Raw genomic sequence first — 19,880 nt, 5'->3', positions numbered from 1 at the left:
CCTGGAGATAGAGCGAGATGACGATTGACTGACGTCATTGTTCTGCGACCCCAATAGTAGGTAGTTGGGGAAGCCCGGCGGTCCGCGGAAGCCTTAGCGGTCCTGAGAAGCCGGGTGGGAGTGGCGAGGATTTGCAGGAGATCCTTAAAACCTGAATAGCGGATAACCGGGTCTGGAAGCTGTAAGTGCGTGGCCTCTTCTTGAATGTGGAGCCCTAGCGTCAGCAGATGCTTTCTTCTCCCCCGGCTGACTTTCCTTTTATGCTTCTCGTGGTGTTCTCAAGGCCGATGGGTCAGGAATAGGATGGAGCCCATTGCTAATTTTGGCATGCCGGAGGTGTCAAGCAGGACCAACAGAGTCTGGTCCAGACACCACTGTTCGCATGGCTTTCTGTCCTTGGCTTCAGCTTCCTCTGAATCATATGGTCATTTTTTTTCGAAACTAGAAACCCCAGTCTTCGAGCTCCGTATGTTATCCACTTGGTGGCGTCCAGTCCCAAGTCCCTCTGGCAGTTGAATTCTGCCCCAATATAGAGATTGGCTTTTTTTTTTTTGAGATAACAGTTCATGACAGGCTTAATTGTGTCACCCTAGACTTAACTTGCGGATAGCAAATAATTTTTTTTGTGACTGAACCTATTGCTTATCCATCCATTCGTTCAATAATTTACTTATTGAGCACTTAAGTACCTGACCTTTCCAAAGTGTGGCCAGTCCATTGGTCTACCCTTATTTTATGTGTATTAAGTGCATGCCTGGTGGTTAGGTAACAACTTGGGGTCTAATGGGAGGTTTCAAGGAGACGATATACAGAAGTATTGGGACACTTTTATGATAGCACGTATAGCGATGTTCAGGAGCTGTACCTTTGCACTATGAAGCAGTTGTACATATCGTTCCACTAACGATTTCACGTTTGTATAGACTTACTAAGATGAAGTAACCCTTTGGTTTGGAATATGTCAGTTATTCATTTCTAGACCTTGAAGTCACTTTTCTGACTTTATCTTCTGTTAAGAGCACATATAGATGGTAACTTTTGACAACTAACAGGGTATTTGAGTTTTCTTTGCATCACTTAATGGAAATTTAAAATAAAGCACTGTCTACATAGTCCTAGAATAAGAGTATTCCAATCTGACTTTTCTAGGGCAAAAACTTCCATTTAAATAAAAAATTTTTACTCATCAATTTATAGAACTACATTAGAGAGTTATAGATCATCAACAGAACCCCTTTGATAGGAAAGGAGATAAAGCCCAGGCCTGTCCAGAGTCTAGGCTAGTTATAGGAGAGATCGAAGCTAAAACTCTGATTCTGTGCTCTTTTGTCAACTATACCTTGCTGCCTTGCACATCTTGCATGTCATAATATGTTATATTTTAAAAACAAAAATTAGATTCCCAGGATTTTGAAATTGTCATGATTGAGTCATATGAACTTTGTTTGATAAATGGATGATTAATATCAGGTATAGGAGTGGTCCATTTTACTGTTAAATGTTTATTTTTGCCTTTAGTAGAAGGTCCTTCTATGATGTGTATATTCTTTTTTTTCTACATAGAATATTTAGAAGATGACCACCCCAAACAAGACACCTCCTGGTGCTGACCCTAAGCAATTGGAAAGGACAGGGACAGTACGGGAAATTGGGTCACAAGCTGTTTGGTCACTCTCATCTTGCAAACCAGGTAAAAAACAAAAAAGCTGTTTGTAGCAAGTATTTACAGTTTCTTTGTATACTGGACTGACTTTAATTTTTTTATGCTTTGTTTTAATTCTAATGATTTGAGTTTTCATTTATTGTCTCTGCCCAGTTGCTTTACTAACATTCAGTTAGATTTATCTGCATATATCATAAGGTCTCCTCTTCATGCTTCCCTATCTCTGCTATGATTCAGTTGTTTGGCTAGAATCTTTCTCTATGGTTATTTTCTCTATGTGGGGTAAATGGGTGATAGATTTTTTTTGAAATGACTTTTCCTTACTCTTGGTTGGGATAGAATTCTTAGGTGGCAGTCCTTTTCTCTAATAAATTTGTGGTTGCAATTTCATCATCTCTTCTGTTGCAGATAAGAAAGACAATGCCTCCCCCCCGCCATGTGACTTGTTCTTCTTTCTAGAAACATCTAAGTTTTTCTGTTTTTGGAGTGTCTTGGTTTTCTTGAACTGCTATGACAAATACCACACAATGGGTTTGTTTAACAACAGAAATTTATTGGCTCATGGTTCCAGAAGCTAGAAGGCTTGTTTCCTCCTGGTATTACAAGCGTTCTGGCTGGCAGGCAATCTTTAGGTCCCTTGGCTTTCCCATCACTAGGTGATGTCCTCTCCTTCCTCTCTTTTGTTTTCCAGGTTCTGTTTGGATTCTGGCTCTTCCTGGGGCTTTTTCTGACTATGTCTGAATTTCTTCTTCTTTATTATAAAGGGCTCCAGTAATCCGGATTAAGGAGCACCTCATTCAGTTGGACCACACTTTAACTAAAAATAACATCTTCAAGAAGTCCTATTTACAGTGGGTTCAGACCCACAGGAATGTGAATTAAGATTAAGAACATGTCTAATCTGGGGTACATAATTCAGTCTACCACAGTCCACCCTCTGGACTCCCAAAAGACATCTTCTTGTCATATGCAAAATATATTCAGCCAATCACAATATCCTAAAAGCCTTAAGCCATTTCAATAACAACTTTCAGTTCAAAGTCTCATCAAAATCAGTTATGGGTGTGGTTTGTCCTTCTAATGGAGGACAAATTTCTCTCTTTTGATGGACCTGTGAAACTTAGGAAACATGTTATCTGCTTCCAGGATACAATGGTGGGATAGGCATAGGATAGACATTACCATTCCAGAAGGGAGAAATTAGAAAGAAAACAGATCATGGATCCCAAAGAAGTCCAAAACCCAGCAGGGTGAACTCCATTAGATCTCAAGGTCTAAGAGCCATCTGTGGATTGATGCTTTGTTCTCTGGGCCTGTGGGGGTGGTAGCCCCACCCTTTCCAAGCACTTGTACAGTAGCTGGGCTCTCCCTGAATGCTGGAGCTAAGGCTCCATCCTCTCTGAGCACTGGAGTGGTGGCCTAGCTCTGCCAAAAACTGGGGGTTTTCTCCCTAAATATTGGTACAGAAGATTTTCAACCTCTGAATGCAGGGGCAGGTGACTTGCACCCTCCAAGTGCAGGGGCAGACTTCCCTTTCCATACCTGTGGGTGAGCCCTCTTTCTTGGCCTGATGAGATCTTTTCATTCCAGACCTCTTATTCCATGGTTCTGCCCTTGAAGTCATTCTTCTTTCAATGTGTCACTTTCATTCCAGGTGGGTAGTATCAATGTGTCACTTTCATTCCAGGCAGATAGTGTTTCTGGTCCCACAGATTTTGCAAAAACCTTGTTGGCTTTGCATGCAGTTGAGGAACATAATTCAACCTACCACATGAAGTTCAAGACTTTTGCCAGGGCATATATGCCAAGATGTTTGTGTATCTTTTCATCTGTTGTCACTGGAATTTGATGAGCATTTTCAATCTGCAGGCTCAAGCTCAGAGACAGTTCTTCAGATTGAGGAACTTTTACTATAACATTTTTGGTTTAGTGGTTGTCTCTGCTCCAGGAAATTCTGTCATTTACTTGTTAAGACTCCTACAGCCATCCTCCCAACCAAGCCTCTTCTCTTTCCCTTAAAGATTTTCTTCTCTTTTTTTTTATGAGTAGATTTATTGAGGTATAATTTAGATGCAATAAAACTTGCTCTTTTAGGTGTATAGTTCTATGAATTTTAACAAACATATACAGTCTTTTAACACCATTATCATCAAGTATAGAACATTTCCATTATGTCAGAGAGTTCCCTTATGCCCCTTTGTGGTCAATCTTCTGCCCTCTCCCGAGGTCCTAGCAACCTCTGGTGTGTTTTGTGTCCCTTTGGGTTTTGCCTTTTCCAGCATGTCTATAAATAATTTTAGCCTTTTGGGTCTTGCTTTTTTCACTTACCATAATGTATTTCTGATTTTTCCATGGTGTTGCATGTATCAGTAGTTTGTTCCTTTTTATTTCTGATTACTGTTTTACTTTATGAGTATACCACAATTTGTTTATTCATTGACCAGTAAATGAACATTTTGAATTTGTGGCAGCCAGCTTCCAACATGGTTCCCAGTGATCCCTGCCTACTGAGATTCATGCCTTTCTGTAGACCCTTCCCACATTGTGTCAGGATTGGTCTCTGAGAACATGGCAGAAATAATGGTATGTTGATTTCTGAGACTAGATTGTAGACATTGTGGCTTCTGCCTTGTTCTTGTTTGGACCACCCACTCTGGGGGACAGCCAGTTGCCATTTGTGAGGAAGCAAGCAGCCCTGTGAAGAGGTCTATATGGTGAGGAACTGAAGCCTCCTGTCAAAAGCCAGCAAGGAACTGAGTCTTCTTATCAACAGCCAAGTGAGCAAGCCGTCTTAGAAGTAGATCCTCCAACTCCAGTTAAGCCTTCAGATGACTGCAGCCTCAGCCAACAACTTGACTACAAACTCATGAGAAACCCTGAGCCAGAACTATCCAGCTATGTTACCCCCGAACTCTGATCCCACAGAAACTGAGAAATAATGTATGTTTGTTGTTTTAAAGTGCTCAGTTTTATAGCAATAAAATAGTGCAAGGTTGTTTCCATTTTTGGTGATTATTAATAAAGCTGTTACAAACATTCATGTACAGGTTTTTGCGTGGGCTTATGTTTTCATTCCTCTTAGGTAAATACCTATGGATGGAATTGCTGGGTTTTATTGTAAGTGTATGCTTAACTTTTTAAGAAACTGCCAAAGTGGCTGTACCATTTTACATCTCCATGAACAGTATAGGAGAGTTCTAGTTACTCTGCATGCTTGTCAGCACTTGGTATTGTTAGTTTTTTACTTGTTTGTTTTTTTTAGTCATCCTGATGGGTATGTAGTAGATTCTTATTATGGTTTTAATTTGTGTTTCCCTGATAACTGGGGATATTTCCATTTTTATGTATTTTTTGGTGAAGTGTCTGTTCAAAGCTTTTGCCTAATTTTTTAATTTGATTATTTTCTTACTACTGAGTTGTGAGAGGTCTTTATATATAATGAACTTTAGTCCTTTATCAAATATGTACTTTGCAATTTTTTCTACCAGTCTGTGACTTGTCTTTCTTTTCATTTTCCTAACTATTTTTTGTAGAGCAGAGCATTTTAATTTTTGATGAAGTCCAATTTATCAATTTTTATTTGGTTATCATTTGTGTGTTTATTTTGTGTCCTAAGAGTCTTTGCCTAATCTAATCTCACAAGATTTTCTCCTATGTCTATTTCTAGACATTATATTGTAATTAGGTTTAATATTTACATCTGTGATCCATTTTGAGTTAATTTTTTATGAGGTATGAGTTGACTTTCATTTTCTGCATATTAATGTTCACTCCTTTCTCTGTTACAGTGTTTTGGCACCTTTGCTGAAAGTCAGTTGACTATATATGTATGGATATACTTTTGGACTCTATTCTGTTCCACTGATCTTTGTGTCTCTCCTTTTTTAGTTTCCTAGGCTGCTTAAGCAAATACCATGAAATGGGTCAACTTAAACAATGGGGATTTATTAGCTTCTGTCCAAATCAAGTCCAAATCAAGGTGTTATCAAGGTGATGCTTTCTCCCTGAAGACTGTGGTGGTCTGAGGTTACCTGCCAGTGATCCTGGGGTTCTTAGCTTGTCACATGGCAAGGAACATGATGGTATCTCCTGATCTCTTCCTTCTCTTTGGATTCCATTGATGTTCAGCTTCTGGCTTCCGGTGGCTTTCTCTCTGTCTGGATTTCATTCACTTATAAAGGACCCCAGTAGTAGGATGAATACCCGTCTTGATTGAGGTGGGTCAGACCTTAACTGAAGTAGCTGTAACCCTAGTAGTTTCCTGGGGTACATATTGTTCCAAACCATTACATTTCACATTCTAGACCCTGAAAGACTTGTTTTTTCCACATGCAAAATACGTTTCATCACTACATCCTCAAAGCCTTATGTCATTTCAGAAACAGTGCTAAGTACAAAGTCTCATCAAAATCAATTATGGGTGTTGTTTCTCCTGGGGCACAATTCCCTGCTGTGGACCTGTGAGACCTAGACAATAAGTTATCTGCTTCCAATATACGATGGAGAGACAGGCAGAGGATAAACATTCCCACTGAATTAGGGAGAAATTGGGAGGAAAACAGGGGTCATGGGTCCTAAACAATTCTGAAACCTGGCAGGGCATACTCTATTATATTTCAATGAGTGTCATTTACGGAATGATATTTTGTCCTCGCAGCCTGAAAGAGGCAGCTCCACCCCTTCCAAGTGCTTCACCAATGGCCATGCTCTTCCCTAACACTGGGGTGAAGCCTCCACCCTCTCCAAGCATTGGGATGGTGGCCATGCTCTCCACAATCTCCGGGGCTCCACCCTCTCAGAGCACTGGGGTGATGGCCAGACTCTCTACAAGCCTCGGGGCACAGGCTTAACTCTCTCCAAGTCCTGAAGTGTCAGCAGTCTTCCTGAACAAAGGGCTGAAGACCCATCCTCTCAAAGCCCTGGGGCATTCTCAGCCTTTCCACACTCATGGGTGGGCCTGCTCTCTTGGCCGGAGATGTCTTTAGTCCAGATCTCAGCTTCCATGTTTCTGTACTTGAAGTGATTTTTCCTTCAATCTGTCCCTTTTCTGTCCCTTTTAATCCAGGCTGGCAGTGGTTTCGTTCATATAGAACTTGCAAAAAACGAGTCAGTTTTGTGTGTAGTACACAGAGGTCCAAATCATCAAACAGTAGGACTTTCCAAAGATCTTTCCTGGATAATTACGCCTCAGATCCTGACTTGGACTGAAATGGCTGACTGGTCCATGTTCAGTTAAACCCTTACATGGAGCACTATTCTCTGGCGATACGCTTTCTGAAAGCTCAGAATTTTACAAACCATTGCTTTCTGGTTTCTTTGTGCCCAGGAGTTCAGTTCTTAGCTTATCCCTTTCCTCTCACATTTTACTATAAGCTGCAAGGAGAAACCAGGCTGCCCTTTCCACATTTAACTTGGAAATCTCCTCAGCTAAATCTCTAGGTTTATCACTCTCAAGTTCTGCATTGCCTCTGACATCAGAACTCAATTTTGCGAAGTGCTGTGCCATGTTAAAACAGGGATCACCTTTCTTACAGTTTCTAGTTACACATTCATCATTTCCTTCTAAGTCCTCATGGGAAGTACCTTCAGCATCTATATTGCTACAAAGCAGTCTAGGCTTTTTCCTATCAAGCACCTCTCAATTCTTTCAGCTTCCACCCATTGCCCAATTCCAAAGCTGTTTCCACATTTTTGGTATTTGGAGTAGCAGCAAACACACCACTCTCCTGGTACAAAAATCTGTTTTAGTTTCCTAGGCTGCTCAAGCAAATACCTTGAAATAGGTCAACGTAAACAATGGGAATTTATTAGCTTACAGTTTTGAGGGTAAAAGAAAATCCAAAGCAAGGCATCATCAAGCTGATTCTTTCTTTCCTAAGACTGTGGCATTCTGGGGCTGGCTGCCAGTAATCCTGGGGTCCTTAGCTTGTCACATGGCAAAGCATATGGCAGCGTCTCCTGTTCTTTCCCTTCTTTTCTGGGTTCAACTTTTTGCCTCCTGTGTTTTCTCTCTCTTTGAATTTCATTCTCTTTTAAAGGACTCCAGTAATAGGATGAAGACCCATCTTGATTGAGGTGGGTCACACCTTATCTGAAGTAAACTCTTCAAAAGGTACTACTTAACAATGGGTTCACACCCACAGGAATGGATTAAGTTTAAGAATGTTTTTCTGGGGAACATGCAATTCCAAACCATCACCGCCCATTGATCTATCAGTCCTTTCAGTGATTTTTGGGTCTTTTTTCTCCTCAAGGCTGCACTGTCTTGATTGCTGTAGTTTCATAGTAAGTTTTGAAATCAGGTAATGTAAGACTTTAAACATTGTTCTTTTTCAAAATTGTTTTGCTATTTTAGTTTCCACGTAAATTTTAGAATCAGCTTGTCAATTTACACAAAAGAACCTGCTAGGATTTTGATTGGGATGGTATTCAGTCTATAGATAAATTTGAGGAGAATCAGCATCTTAACATTATTGAGTCTTCCAATCCATGAACATCTTATATTTCTAAATTTAGATTGGTCTTTGATTTCTCTCATCAGTGTTTTACAGTTTACAGAACATAGATTCTGCACTGTTATTTTGTTAAATTTGGATATAGCTATTTCAGGTTTTTGATGCTATTTTAAGGGATACTGATTTGTAAATTTTAGTTTCCCTTTGTTCATTGCTCGCAGTCCCATTTTTGTTCTAGTAGCTCTTTTATAGATTCTTTGGGATTTTCTGTGTAAACCACTGTGTCATCTCTAAGTCAAGATTGTGTCAATCCTTGCTTTTACTCCTCTCCCCTTTCCTTTTTGCTTCATTGCATTGACTAGTACAATGTTGAATAGAAATTGTGACAGCAGACATCCTTGCCTTGTTCCTGATTTTAGCAGGAAAGCATTATGTTTTTTATCATTTAATAGGATGTTAGCTGTAGATTTTGTGGTAAATGGATGTCAGATTTTTTCAAATGCTTTTTCTGCACTATTGAGATGGCTATATCTTTTTTTTAAATCTGTTAATATGGAATTACATCTACTGATTTTTTTAAATTATTCATTTTATTGAGATATATTCACATACCATGCAGTCATGCAAAACAAATTGTACATTCGATTCCTCACAGTACCATTACATAGTTGTACATTCATTACCAAAATCAATCCCCGACACCCTCATTACCACACACATAAAAATAACCAGAATAATTAAAGTGAAAAGGAGCAACCAAAGTAAAAAAGAACACTGGGCGCCCTTGTCTGTTTGTTTGTTTGTTTCCTTCCCCCACCTTTCCACTCATCCATCCACAAACTAGACAAAGTGGAGTATGGTCCTTATGGCTTTCCCAATCCCACTGTCCCCCCTCATAAGCTACATTTTTATACAATTGTCTTCAAGATTCATTGGTTCTGGGTCATAGTTTGATAGTTTCAGGTATCCACCACCAGCTACCCCAATTCATTAGAACCTAAAAAGGGTTGTCTAAAGTGTGCGTAAGAGTGCCCACCAGAGTGAGCTCTCGGCTCCTTTTGGAATCTCTCTGCCACTGAAGCTTATTTCATTTCCTTTCACATCCCCCTTTTGGTCAAGAAGATGTTCTCCATCCCACGATGCCGGGTCTACATTCCTCCCCGGAGTCATATTCCATGTTGCCAGGGAGATTCACTACCCTGGGTGTCTGATCCCACGTAGAGGGGAGGGCAGGGATTTCACTTTTCAAGTTGGCTTAGCTAGAGAGAGAGGGCCACATCTGAGCAACAAAGAGGCATTCGGGAGGAGGCTCTTAGGCACAGTTATAGGGAGGCCTAGCCTCTCCTTTGCAGCAACAGTCTTCCCAAGGGCAAATTCTGTGGCAGAGGGCTCAATCCATCAAACGACCAGTCCCCTACGTCTGTGGGCATGCTAGCAACCATCGAGGTGGGGCAGGCCAATGCCCCTGCATTCTCCACCAGCTCCTCAAGGGGGCTCTGCATATTTTTTTCCTTGTTTTTTTCTTTTTAAACTTTTTTTTTCTAAATCAACTGTATGAAAAATAAAAAAAAATAAAAAAAAAATACAATAAAAGAACATTTCAAAGAGACCATAACAAGGGAGTAAGAAAAAGACAACTAACCTAAGATAACTACTTTACTTCCAACGTTTTCTTACTCTACCCCAAGAAAGTAACCTAATATAGCAACATTTCTGTGAACTTGGTCCTACTATACCCATCAGAAATTAACAGACCGTAGTCATTCCTGGGCACTCCCAGAACATTAAATTTACCCATGATAGCTTATCTGTTCTTCTTGGATTATTGTTCCCTCTTCCTTAATTGCTCTCTATCGCTAGTTCCCCTACATTCTACATTATAAACCATTTGTTTTACATTTTTCAAAGTTCACATTAGTGGTAGCATATAATATTTCTCTTTTTGTGCCTGGCTTATTTCGCTCAGCATTATGTCTTCAAGGTTCATCCATGTTGTCATATGTTTCACAGCATCGTTCCTTCTTACTGTCATGTAGTATTCCATCGTGTGTATATACCACATTTTATTTATCCACTCATCTGTTGAAGGACATTTGGGTTGTTTCCATCTCTTGGCAATTGTGAATAATGCTGCTATGAACATTGGCGTGCAGATATCTGTTCGTGTCACTGCTCTCCGATCTTCTGGGTATATACCGAGAAGTGCAATTGCTGGATCGAAGGGTATCTCTATATCTAGTTTTCTAAGGAACTGCCAGACTGACTTCCAGAGTGGCTGAACCATTATACAGTCCCACCAACAATGAATAAGAGTTCCAATTTCTCCACATCCCCTCCAGCATTTGTAGTTTCCTGTTTGTTTAATGGCAGCCATTCTAATAGGTGTTAGATGGTATCTCATTGTGGTCTTAATTTGTATCTCTCTAATAGCTAGTGAAGCTGAACATTTTTTCATGTGTTTCTTGGCCATTTGTATTTCCTGTTCAGAGAACTGTCTTTTCATATCTTTTGCCCATTTTATAATTGGTCTGTCTGTACTATCATCATTGAGTTGTAGGATTTCTTTATATATGCAAGATATCAGTCTTTTGTCAGATACATGGTTTCCAAAATTTTTTCCCATTGAGTTGGCTGCCTCTTTACCTTTTTGAGAAATACCTTTGAGGTACAGAAACTTCTAAGCTTGAGGAGTTCCCATTTATCTATTTTTTCTTTCGTTGCTTGTGCTTTGCGTGTAAAGTCTAGGAAGTGGCCACCTAATACAAGGTCTTGAAGATGTTTTCCTACATTATCTTCTAGGAGTTTTATGGTGCTTTCTTTTATATTGAGATCTTTGGTCCATTTTGAGTTAATTTTTGTGTAGGGTGTGAGGTAGGGGTCCTCTTTCATTCTTTTGGATATGGATATCCAACTCTCCCAGCCCCATTTGTTGAAAAGACCATTATGACCCAGTTCAGTGACTTTGGGGGCCTTATCAAAGATCAGTTGGCCATAGATCTGGGGGTCTATCTCCGAATTCTCAATTTGATTCCATTGATCTATATGTCTGTCTTTGTGCCAGTACCATGCTGTTTTGACAACTGTGGCTTTATAATAAGCTTCAAAGTCAGGGAGTGTAAGTCCTCCCACTTGGTTTTTCTTTTTTAGAGTATCTTTAGCAATTCGAGGCATCTTCCCTTTCCAAATAAATTTGATAACTAGCTTTTCCAAGTCTGCAAAGTAGATTGATGGAATTTTGATTGGGATTACATTGAATCTGTAGATGAGTTTGGGTAGAATTGACATCTTAATGACATTTAGCCTTCCTATCCATGAACATGGAATATTTTTCCATCTTTTAAGGTCCCCTTCTATTTCTTTGAATAGAGTTATGTAGTTTTCTTTGTATAGGTCTTTTACATCTTTGGTTAAGTTTATTCCTAGGTACTTGATTTTTTTAGTTGCTATTGAAAATGGTATCTTTTTCTTGAGTGTCTCTTCAGTTTGTTCATTTCTAGCATATAGAAACATTATTGACTTATGTGCATTAATCTTGTATCCTGCTACTTTGCTAAATTTGTTTATTAGCTCTAGCAGCTGTATCGTCGATTTCTCAGGGTTTTCCAGATATAAGATCATATCATCTGCAAACAGTGACAGTTTTACTTCTTCCTTTCCAATTTGGATGCCTTTTATTTCTTTGTCTTGCCAGATTGCCCTGGCTAGCACTTCTAGCACAATGTTGAATAACAGTGGTGATAGCAGGCATCCTTGTCTTGTTCCTGATCTTAGAGGGAAGGCTTTCAGTCTCTCACCATTGAGTATTTTGCTGGCTGTGGGTTTTTCATATATGCTCTTTATCATATTGAGGAAGTTTCCTTCAATTCCTACCTTTTGAAGTGTTTTTATCAAAAAGGGATGTTGGATTTTGTCGAATGCTTTTCAGCATCTATTACGATGATCATTTGATTTTTCCCTTTTGATTTGTTAATGTGTTGTAATACATTGATTGATTTTCTTATGTTGAAACATCCTTGCATGCCTGGAATGAACCCCACTTGGTCATGGCGTATGATTTTTTTAATGTGTCTTTGGATTCGATTTGCAAGTATTTTGTTGAGGATTTTTGCATCTGTATTCATTAGGGAGATTGGCTGGTAGTTTTCCTTTTTTGTAGCATCTTTGCCTGGTTTTGGTGTTAGATTGATGTTAGCTTCATAAAATGAGTTAGGTAGTGTTCCATTTTCTTTAATGTTTTGCAAGAGTTTAAGTAAGATTGGTGTCAATTCTTTTTGGAAAGTTTGGTAGAATTCTCCTGTGAAGCCGTCTGACCCTGGGCATTTATTTGTGGGAAGCTTTTTGATGACTGATTGGATCTCTTTGATTGTGATGGGTTGGTTGAGGTCTTCTGTTTCTTCTCTGGTCAGTCTAGGTTGTTTATATGTTTCCAGGAAATTGTCCGTTTCCTCTGCATTATCCAGTTTGTTGCCATACAGTTGTTCATAGTACCTTCTTATAATTTTTTTAATTTCCTTGGGATCTGCAGTAATGTCACCTTTTTCATTCATTATTTTGTGTATATGGGTCTTCTCTCTTTTTGATTTTGTCAGTCTAGCTAGGGGCTTGTCAATCTTGTTGATCTTAAAGAACCAACTTTTGGTGTTATTTATCTTCTCTATTGTTTTTTTGTTCTCTGTGTCATTTATTTCTGCTTTAATCCTTGTTATTTCTTTTCTTCTACTTGGTTTAGGATTGGTTTCCTGTTCTTTTTCTAGCTTTTTCAGTTAATCCATTAGTTCTTTGATTTTGGCTCTTTCTTCCTTTTAAATATATGCGTTTAGTGCTGTAAATTTCCCCCTCAGTACCGCTTTTGCTGTATCCCATAGGTTTTGGTATGTTGTGTTCTCATTTTCATTCGTCTCTATATATTTAGCAATTTCTCTTGCTATTTCTTCTTTAACCCACTGATTGTTTAGGAGTGTGTTGTTTAACCTCCAGGTATTTGTGAATTTTCTAACTCTTTTAGGGTTATTGACTTCTCATTATATTCCATTGTGGTCAGAGAATGTGCTTTGAATAATTTCAATCTTTTTAAATTTATTGAGCCTTGTTTTATGTCCCAGCATATGATGTATTCTGTAGAAAGTCCCGTGAGCACTAGAGAAGTATGTGTATCCTGGTTATTTGGGATGTAATGTTCTATATATGTCTGTTAAATCCAATTCATTTATCAGATTGTTTAGGTTTTCAGTTTCCTTATTGGTCTTCTGTCTGGTTGATCTATCTATAGGAGAGAGTGATGTGTTGAAGTCTCCCACAATTATTGTGGAAACATCAGTTGCTTCCTTTAGTTTTGCCAGTGTTTCTCTCATGTATTTTGTGGCACCTTGATTGGGTGCATAAACATTTATGATTGTTATTTCTTCTTGTTGATTTGCCCCTTTTATTAGTATGTAGTGACCTTCTTTGTCTCTCAAAACATCCCTGCATTTAAAGTCTATTGTATCTGAGATTAATATTGCTACTCCTGCTTTCTTTTGGCTGTAGCTTGCATGAAATATTTTTTTCCATCCTTTCACTTTCAATTTCTTTGTGTCCCTGTGTCTAAGATGAGTCTCTTGTATTCAGCATATTGATGGTTCATTTTTTTTGATCCATTCTGCAAACCTATACCTTTTAATTGGTGAGTTTAATCCATTTACATTCAACGTTATAACCGTGAAGGCATTTCTTGAATCAGCCATCTTACCTTTGGTTTATGTTTGTCATATATATTTTTCCCTCTCTCTATTAATATCCTTTAATGTACCCATACCGAATCTCTTTAGTACTGAACCTTTCTCCATGTCTTTCTCTCCTTTCTTTGTTTCTCTGACTGTAGGGCTCTCTTTAGTATCTCCAGTAGGGCAGGTCTCTTGTTAGCAAATTCTCTCAGCATTTGTTTGTCTGTGAAAAATTTAAGCTCTCCCTCAAATTTGAAGGAGAGCTTTGCTGGATAAAGTATTCTTGGCTGGAAATTTTTCTCACTTGGTATGTTAAATATGTTGTGCCACTACCTTCTCGCCTCCGTGGTGGCTGCTGAGTAGTCACTACTTAGTCTTATGCTGTTTCATTTGTATGTGGTGAATTGCTTTTCTCTTGCTGCTTTCAGAACTTGCTCCTTCTCTTCCGTATTTGACAGTGTGATCAGAATATGTCTCAGAGTGGGTTTATTTGGATTTATTCTATTTGGAGTTCGCTGGGCATTTTATGTTTTGTGTATTTATGGTGTTTAGAAGATTTGGGACGTTTTCCCCAACAGTTTCTTTGAATACTCTTCCTAGACCTTTACCCTTTTCTTCTCCTTCTGGAACACCAATGAGTCTTATATTTGGACATTTTATATTATCTTTCATATCCCTAAGGTCCATTTCGATTTTTTTGATTTTTTTCCCCATTCTTTCTTTTGTGCTTTCGTTTTCCATTCTGTCATCTTTCAGGTCACTGATTCGTAGTTCAACTTCCTCTAGTCTTGTACTATGAGTATCCAGAATCTTTTTAATTTGGTCAACAGTTTCTTTATTTTCCATAAGATCATCTATTTTTTTTTATTTAGTCTTGCAATGTCTTCTTTATGCTCTTCTAGGGTCTTCTTGATGTCCTTTATATCCTGTTCCATGCTCTTCTTGATTTCGTTTATATCCTGTGCCATGGTCTTATCGTTCATCTTTAGTTCTTTAATTAGTTGCTCTAAGTACTGTATTTCTTCTGATCTTTTGATTTGGGTACTTGGGCTTGGGTTATCCATATCGTCTAGTTTTTTCATATGCTTTAAAATTTTTTGTTGTTTTTGGCCTCTTGTCATTTGCTTAACTTGGTAGGGTTCTTTTAGGATTTGTAACCAATTGAAATCCTTATCTCTAATTTGTCAGGTCTACAGCTTCATGGAGTACACTTTCTCTAACTAACCAGCAGGTGGTGTCCGCGAGCCACTTGTTCCCCTCAAGCCAGTTCTCCCCCACTTTGCCTCTGTGGTGAGTCGGGGAGTAAGTCTTGTGGGGCCCAGTTGGTGTACCAAGCTTGTGTGTGTAGTTGGTGTTGCCCGCCCTGTATAAGGGGTGTGTGTCTGGGCGGTCGGAGGGGGGCAGCTCTAACAACCAAATCTCCCTGGTGATCCTGGAGTTTTAAAGCTGCTGCAATAGTCTAATCCTTCAGTTCAGTCCTGTCACAGTTTGTCTCTGCCACTGACCCACAAGTCCTTGGTATTGGCGTGTGGCCTCTGAGACTTGTGAATGGGTCCCTCTTCCAGGCCTTGCACCCCCTGGTCCTCTGTTGAGGGATGACTGTGCTATGTCACAGGTGAGTGCCGTCCCCCCAGGGTGGTTCTGGGTTGCCAGTCTGTGTAGGGAGGCTCCCAGTCTGCTGAAATGATGTCTGAATGGGGCTTGTTAATTCCCACTGCTCCATCTTCCCAAGTCTGGGACAACCAGCTGAGGGTGCAGAGAAGGCTAATGTCCACACCCAATTTTGTGGTGTATGCGTGTTATTGTAAGCACTTCCGTCACATTCGGTTGTCTGGGGCAGCTCTGGGCTATGGGGCCGGTGACGGGCAGGAGTGTTTCCTGTCCACCAGGATGATGGCTGTGAGAGGACACCCCCCTTTTCTTGGGAAGTTGTGGTGTTTAGTGAATTTTCTTAGCCACTGGATTACTGCCTTTTGTCTCAGGGCTCTCAGTTCTGCTGTTGTCTTGACCTGCCCAAATTGCAAGTCTTTGAGGCTTTCTGTATTGGGCTTCTTAGAGTAATTGTTTTAGAAAATGAAAAAAAGATTAGAAAAAAAAAAAGAAAAGAAAAAAGGGCCCTCCTGGCAGATCTAATGCGTTATTGAAATGCTAAGAGACAAAGCAATTAGGGCTATTAAGGAAAGGTCCAGGGGGCAGAGAGATCAGTTTTTCTTAGGGTTTTGCAAATGAGCCTGCGGGCCTGAGCTCTGCCCTTCCCCTTTCTATGTTCCCCAGAACTCCAAAAAGCATCCGCTTTTATTTTTGAGTTTGTCTTACTGTTTTTTTGCTATGCCTGTCTCCTCTCTGCTGGGCTGGCTGCTCTCAGATTCTCTGGTGTCTGGTCTCAGTCTATCTATGTTTGGAGTTTGGATCAGTAGAATGAGTTTCCGATAAGAGCTGCCACTGCAGTTCTCCCTTCTCCTTCCCGGCACTGACAGCCCCTCCTCCCACAGGACTGAGCCTAGCAGGGAGGGGTGCGGGTCCCCTGGCCACAAAAACTTACAGATTTCGCTAATCTCAGCAGTTCCACGTTTTCATGAGTGTTGTATGAAGTATGCCCAAAGTCAGATTGCTCTGCGGTGTCCAGTCCATGCAGTTCCTGGCTTTCTGCCTACTTCCCTGGAGAAGTAACTAAAACATACACCTCACCAATCCACCATCTTGCCCTGCCTCCTCTATTGATTTTTAAATGTTGAAATAACCTTGCATTCCTGGAATAAATCCATCTTGGTCATGACGTATTTTCCTCTTTATATATTGTGGGATTCAATTTGCTAATATTTTGTTGGGGATTTTTTCTGTAATGTTCATCAGGAATATTAGTCTGTAGTTTCTTTCTTGTAATATATTTGACTTGAAAATTTTTCCTTCCTTTTCTGTTTCTGCAAGAGTTTGTGCAAAATTTGAATGATTTCTTCCTTAAATGTTAAGTTGAATTCATCAGTGAAGCTACCTTGGCCTGGAATTTTTTTGTTTGAATGTTAATAGTTTCCTAGGGCTGCTGTAACAAATTATCGTAAACTTGTGCTTAAAATAACTCTCCAAGTTCTGGAAGCTAGAAGTCTGAACTCAGTGTGTCAGCAGGGCCCTGTTCCTTCTGAAGGTTCTAGGGAAAAATCCTTCTTTGTCTCTTTCTAGATTCTAGAAGCCCTAAACATTGGCTTGTGAAAGCATAACTCCAATCCTTGCCTCTGTCTACATATGGCCATCTTCTCCCTGTGTGTCTCTGTCTTCACATAGCCTTCTCCTCTGTGTGTCTATGTCTTCTCCTTATCAGGACACCAGTCATATTGGATGAAGGGCCCACTCTACTCCATTATGGCCTTATCTTAAGTTAACTGATTACATTTACAGCAACACTATTTTTCCAGTTTGCTAATGCTGCTGTTTTGCAAAATACCAAAAATGGATTGGCTTTTATAAAAGGGGGTTTATTTGGTAATACAGTTGCAGTCTTAAGGCCATAAAGTGTCCGGGGTAACACGTCAACCATTGGGTACCTTCACTGAGATGGCCAATGGCATCCAGAAAACCTCTGTAAGCTGGGAAGGCACGTGGCTGGTGTTTGCTCCAGAGTTCTGGGTTCAAAATGGCTTTCTCCCAGGACATTCCTCCCTAGGCTTCAGCTCCTCAAAAATGTCACACTTAGTTGCTTTTGGGGGTGTTTGTCCTCTCTTAGTTTCTCTGGAGTAAAAGTCTGCTTTCAAAGTCCGTCTCCAAAATGTCTCTGTAAGCTGAAGCTCCTCTCTCAGCTCCTATACATTCTTCAAAGTGTCCCTCTTGGCTGTAGCAAGCTCACTCCTTCTGTCTGAGCTTATATAGTGCTCCAGTTAACTAATTAAAGCCTATGCTGAATGGGCAGGGCCACACCTCCATGGAAATTATCCAGTCAGAGTTATCACCTACAGTTGGGTTGGTCACATCTCCATGGAAACACTCAATTAAAGAATTACAATCTAATCAACACTAATATGTCTGCCCACACAAGATTGCGTCAAAGATAATGGCATTTTGGGGGACAGAATACATTCAAACGGGCACATCTATTTTCAAATAAGGTCACATTCTGAGGTACTGGGAGTTAGGAGTTAAATATATCTTTTTGGAGGACACAATTCAACCTGAAACAAATATTTTTACCTATAAATTTAATTTCTTAAATAGATGTAGCTATAATAGCAGAACATAGTTCAGAAGCAGAACTGTGAGTTATATATAAAGGGATTTGTCCTGTGGATTTGATGTTACATTGTTGGAGCTGGTTAATGTCTCTGTAAGGGCTTCTCATCTGATGCTGGAGCTTAACGTCCTCGGGACAAGGGAAGCCAAGAAAAGAGAATGGATGTAAAGTGAGGGAGATCAAGTTCAAGCTGCAACCCAGTTCAAGATCTGGAACATGAGTATGAGCTGGAACCTGTGACGATGGCCTGGAACTTATGTCAGTTCTTATTGTCTCTAACCTTGATGAACTGGGCATCTTGCAGAAGAAGCTACTACTTTTCATCCTGGAGCTAAACCCCGATCTGGTCCAGAAGTCAGAGAAGATAAAGGAGGATCCAGGGAAAGGTGGAGAAAGTGCAGACCCAGCTGTTGTCTCAAGCCATCAAGGTGAGTCAGAGGAGTGACATTGTGTATAAGTTACAGAAACTCCTCCCTTGACCTCTGAGTGTAAAAACAAATGTGCTGCTCTTTCTCTTCTGCCCTCCAAATCTTGCTTGAAAATGTATTTTAGGGCTCATTCTAACTGGAAATATACAAGGACAGGAATTCTGGGAAACAATTTAGTTTAGCTAAGTTGACATATGACAAAACCCCCAAAATAGAACAATTCGTTATTCATTTTTTTCTTGGGTGAACTTTGATAGTTTGTGTCTTTTAAGGAGTTTGTTTCATCTAAATTGATGAATTTATTGGCATAATGTTGTTTACTATATTCCTACCCCAACTCTTTTAATGTCTGGGGGTATCTGTAATGAAAATCCTTCTTTTATTCCTGATATTGGTAATTTGTGTCTTTTTTCCTTGATCTGGCTACTGGTTTATCAATTTTACTGATAATTTCAAAGAGCTAGATTTTGGTTTCGTTGGTTTTCTTTACTGTTACTGTTCTTAATTTCTTTGATTTCTGGTCTTATCTTTAGTTTTTCATTCCTTCTGTGTGCTCTGGGTGTAATTTGTTCTCCCCGTTTTTTTCTAACATAAGCATTTAATGCTAACCATTTCCTTCTTAGTAGTACATTAACTGCATCCCACCAATTTTGATGTGTTATGTTTTTATTTTCATTCATTTTAGAGTATTTTAAAATTTTCTTGTGACTTTCTCTTTGACCCTTGGATTCCTTAGAAATGTGTTGTTTAATTTGCATATACTTGGAGACTTGTCAATTAGGTCAATTTGGTTAAAAGTGTTTTAGATATTTTATGTGTTTACTGATTTTCCATCTGCTTGTTTTGTCGATTACTGAGAAAGGAGTGTTAAAATTTAAATTTGGATTAGTCTATTTTCCTCTTCATTTGCCTTTTCTTTTTGTATTTTAACTCTGTTGTTAGATGCATATAGTATAGAACCATTATGTCTTATTGGCAAATTGACCCTTTGTCATTATGTAAATTTTCTGTTTATTACATGGTTACATAATACCTGAAACTTACTTTGTCTGACATTAATATAGCCACTCTAGCTTTTTGATTAGTGTTTGCATGGTATATATTTATTTTTTTTCACCAGTTTACTTTTGTTTTCTCCCCAGTGTCCATGTAGTCTGATTATATTTATATATAGGAGGTAGCCCTGAGGTTGTCTTTCTGAACAGATATCAATAGCAGTAGTAAATATAGCCCTTTTCTGGTTTGTTTGTTTGTTTAAGAAGAGTTGTGTTGCTTCTATTTCCAGGGGCATTTTGCCTGACTAGACAGTTCAACCACCTTCTTGAAAAGAAGTATATCTGATGAAAAGAGAAATATATTAAACTGAAATATACTGAAGTGAAATGTACTTCATGGTGCTTTTTTTGTTGTTGT

General features: G+C 39.3%; 1 protein-coding gene across 1 annotated transcript in view; it reads left to right on the top strand.

Annotated features, from left to right (window-relative positions):
* Nucleotides 1-38: 38 nt before the first annotated feature.
* Nucleotides 39-19,880, top strand: part of ANAPC10 (anaphase promoting complex subunit 10) — a 143,109-nt gene continuing 123,267 nt past the window's right edge. Inside the window, exons 1-2 of the mRNA XM_037830740.1 lie at nt 39-181; nt 1,564-1,690. Coding sequence (XP_037686668.1) covers nt 1,576-1,690 — 115 coding nt within the window. The 5' untranslated portion in view covers nt 39-181; nt 1,564-1,575. The remainder of the gene's footprint in view (nt 182-1,563; nt 1,691-19,880) is intronic.

This window comes from Choloepus didactylus, chromosome 3 (genome assembly GCF_015220235.1).
Source record: "Choloepus didactylus isolate mChoDid1 chromosome 3, mChoDid1.pri, whole genome shotgun sequence".
Lineage (NCBI taxonomy): Eukaryota > Metazoa > Chordata > Mammalia > Pilosa > Megalonychidae > Choloepus > Choloepus didactylus.
The sequence above is the reverse complement of the archived record's forward strand: the minus strand, read 5'-3'. Positions and strand labels throughout refer to the sequence as shown.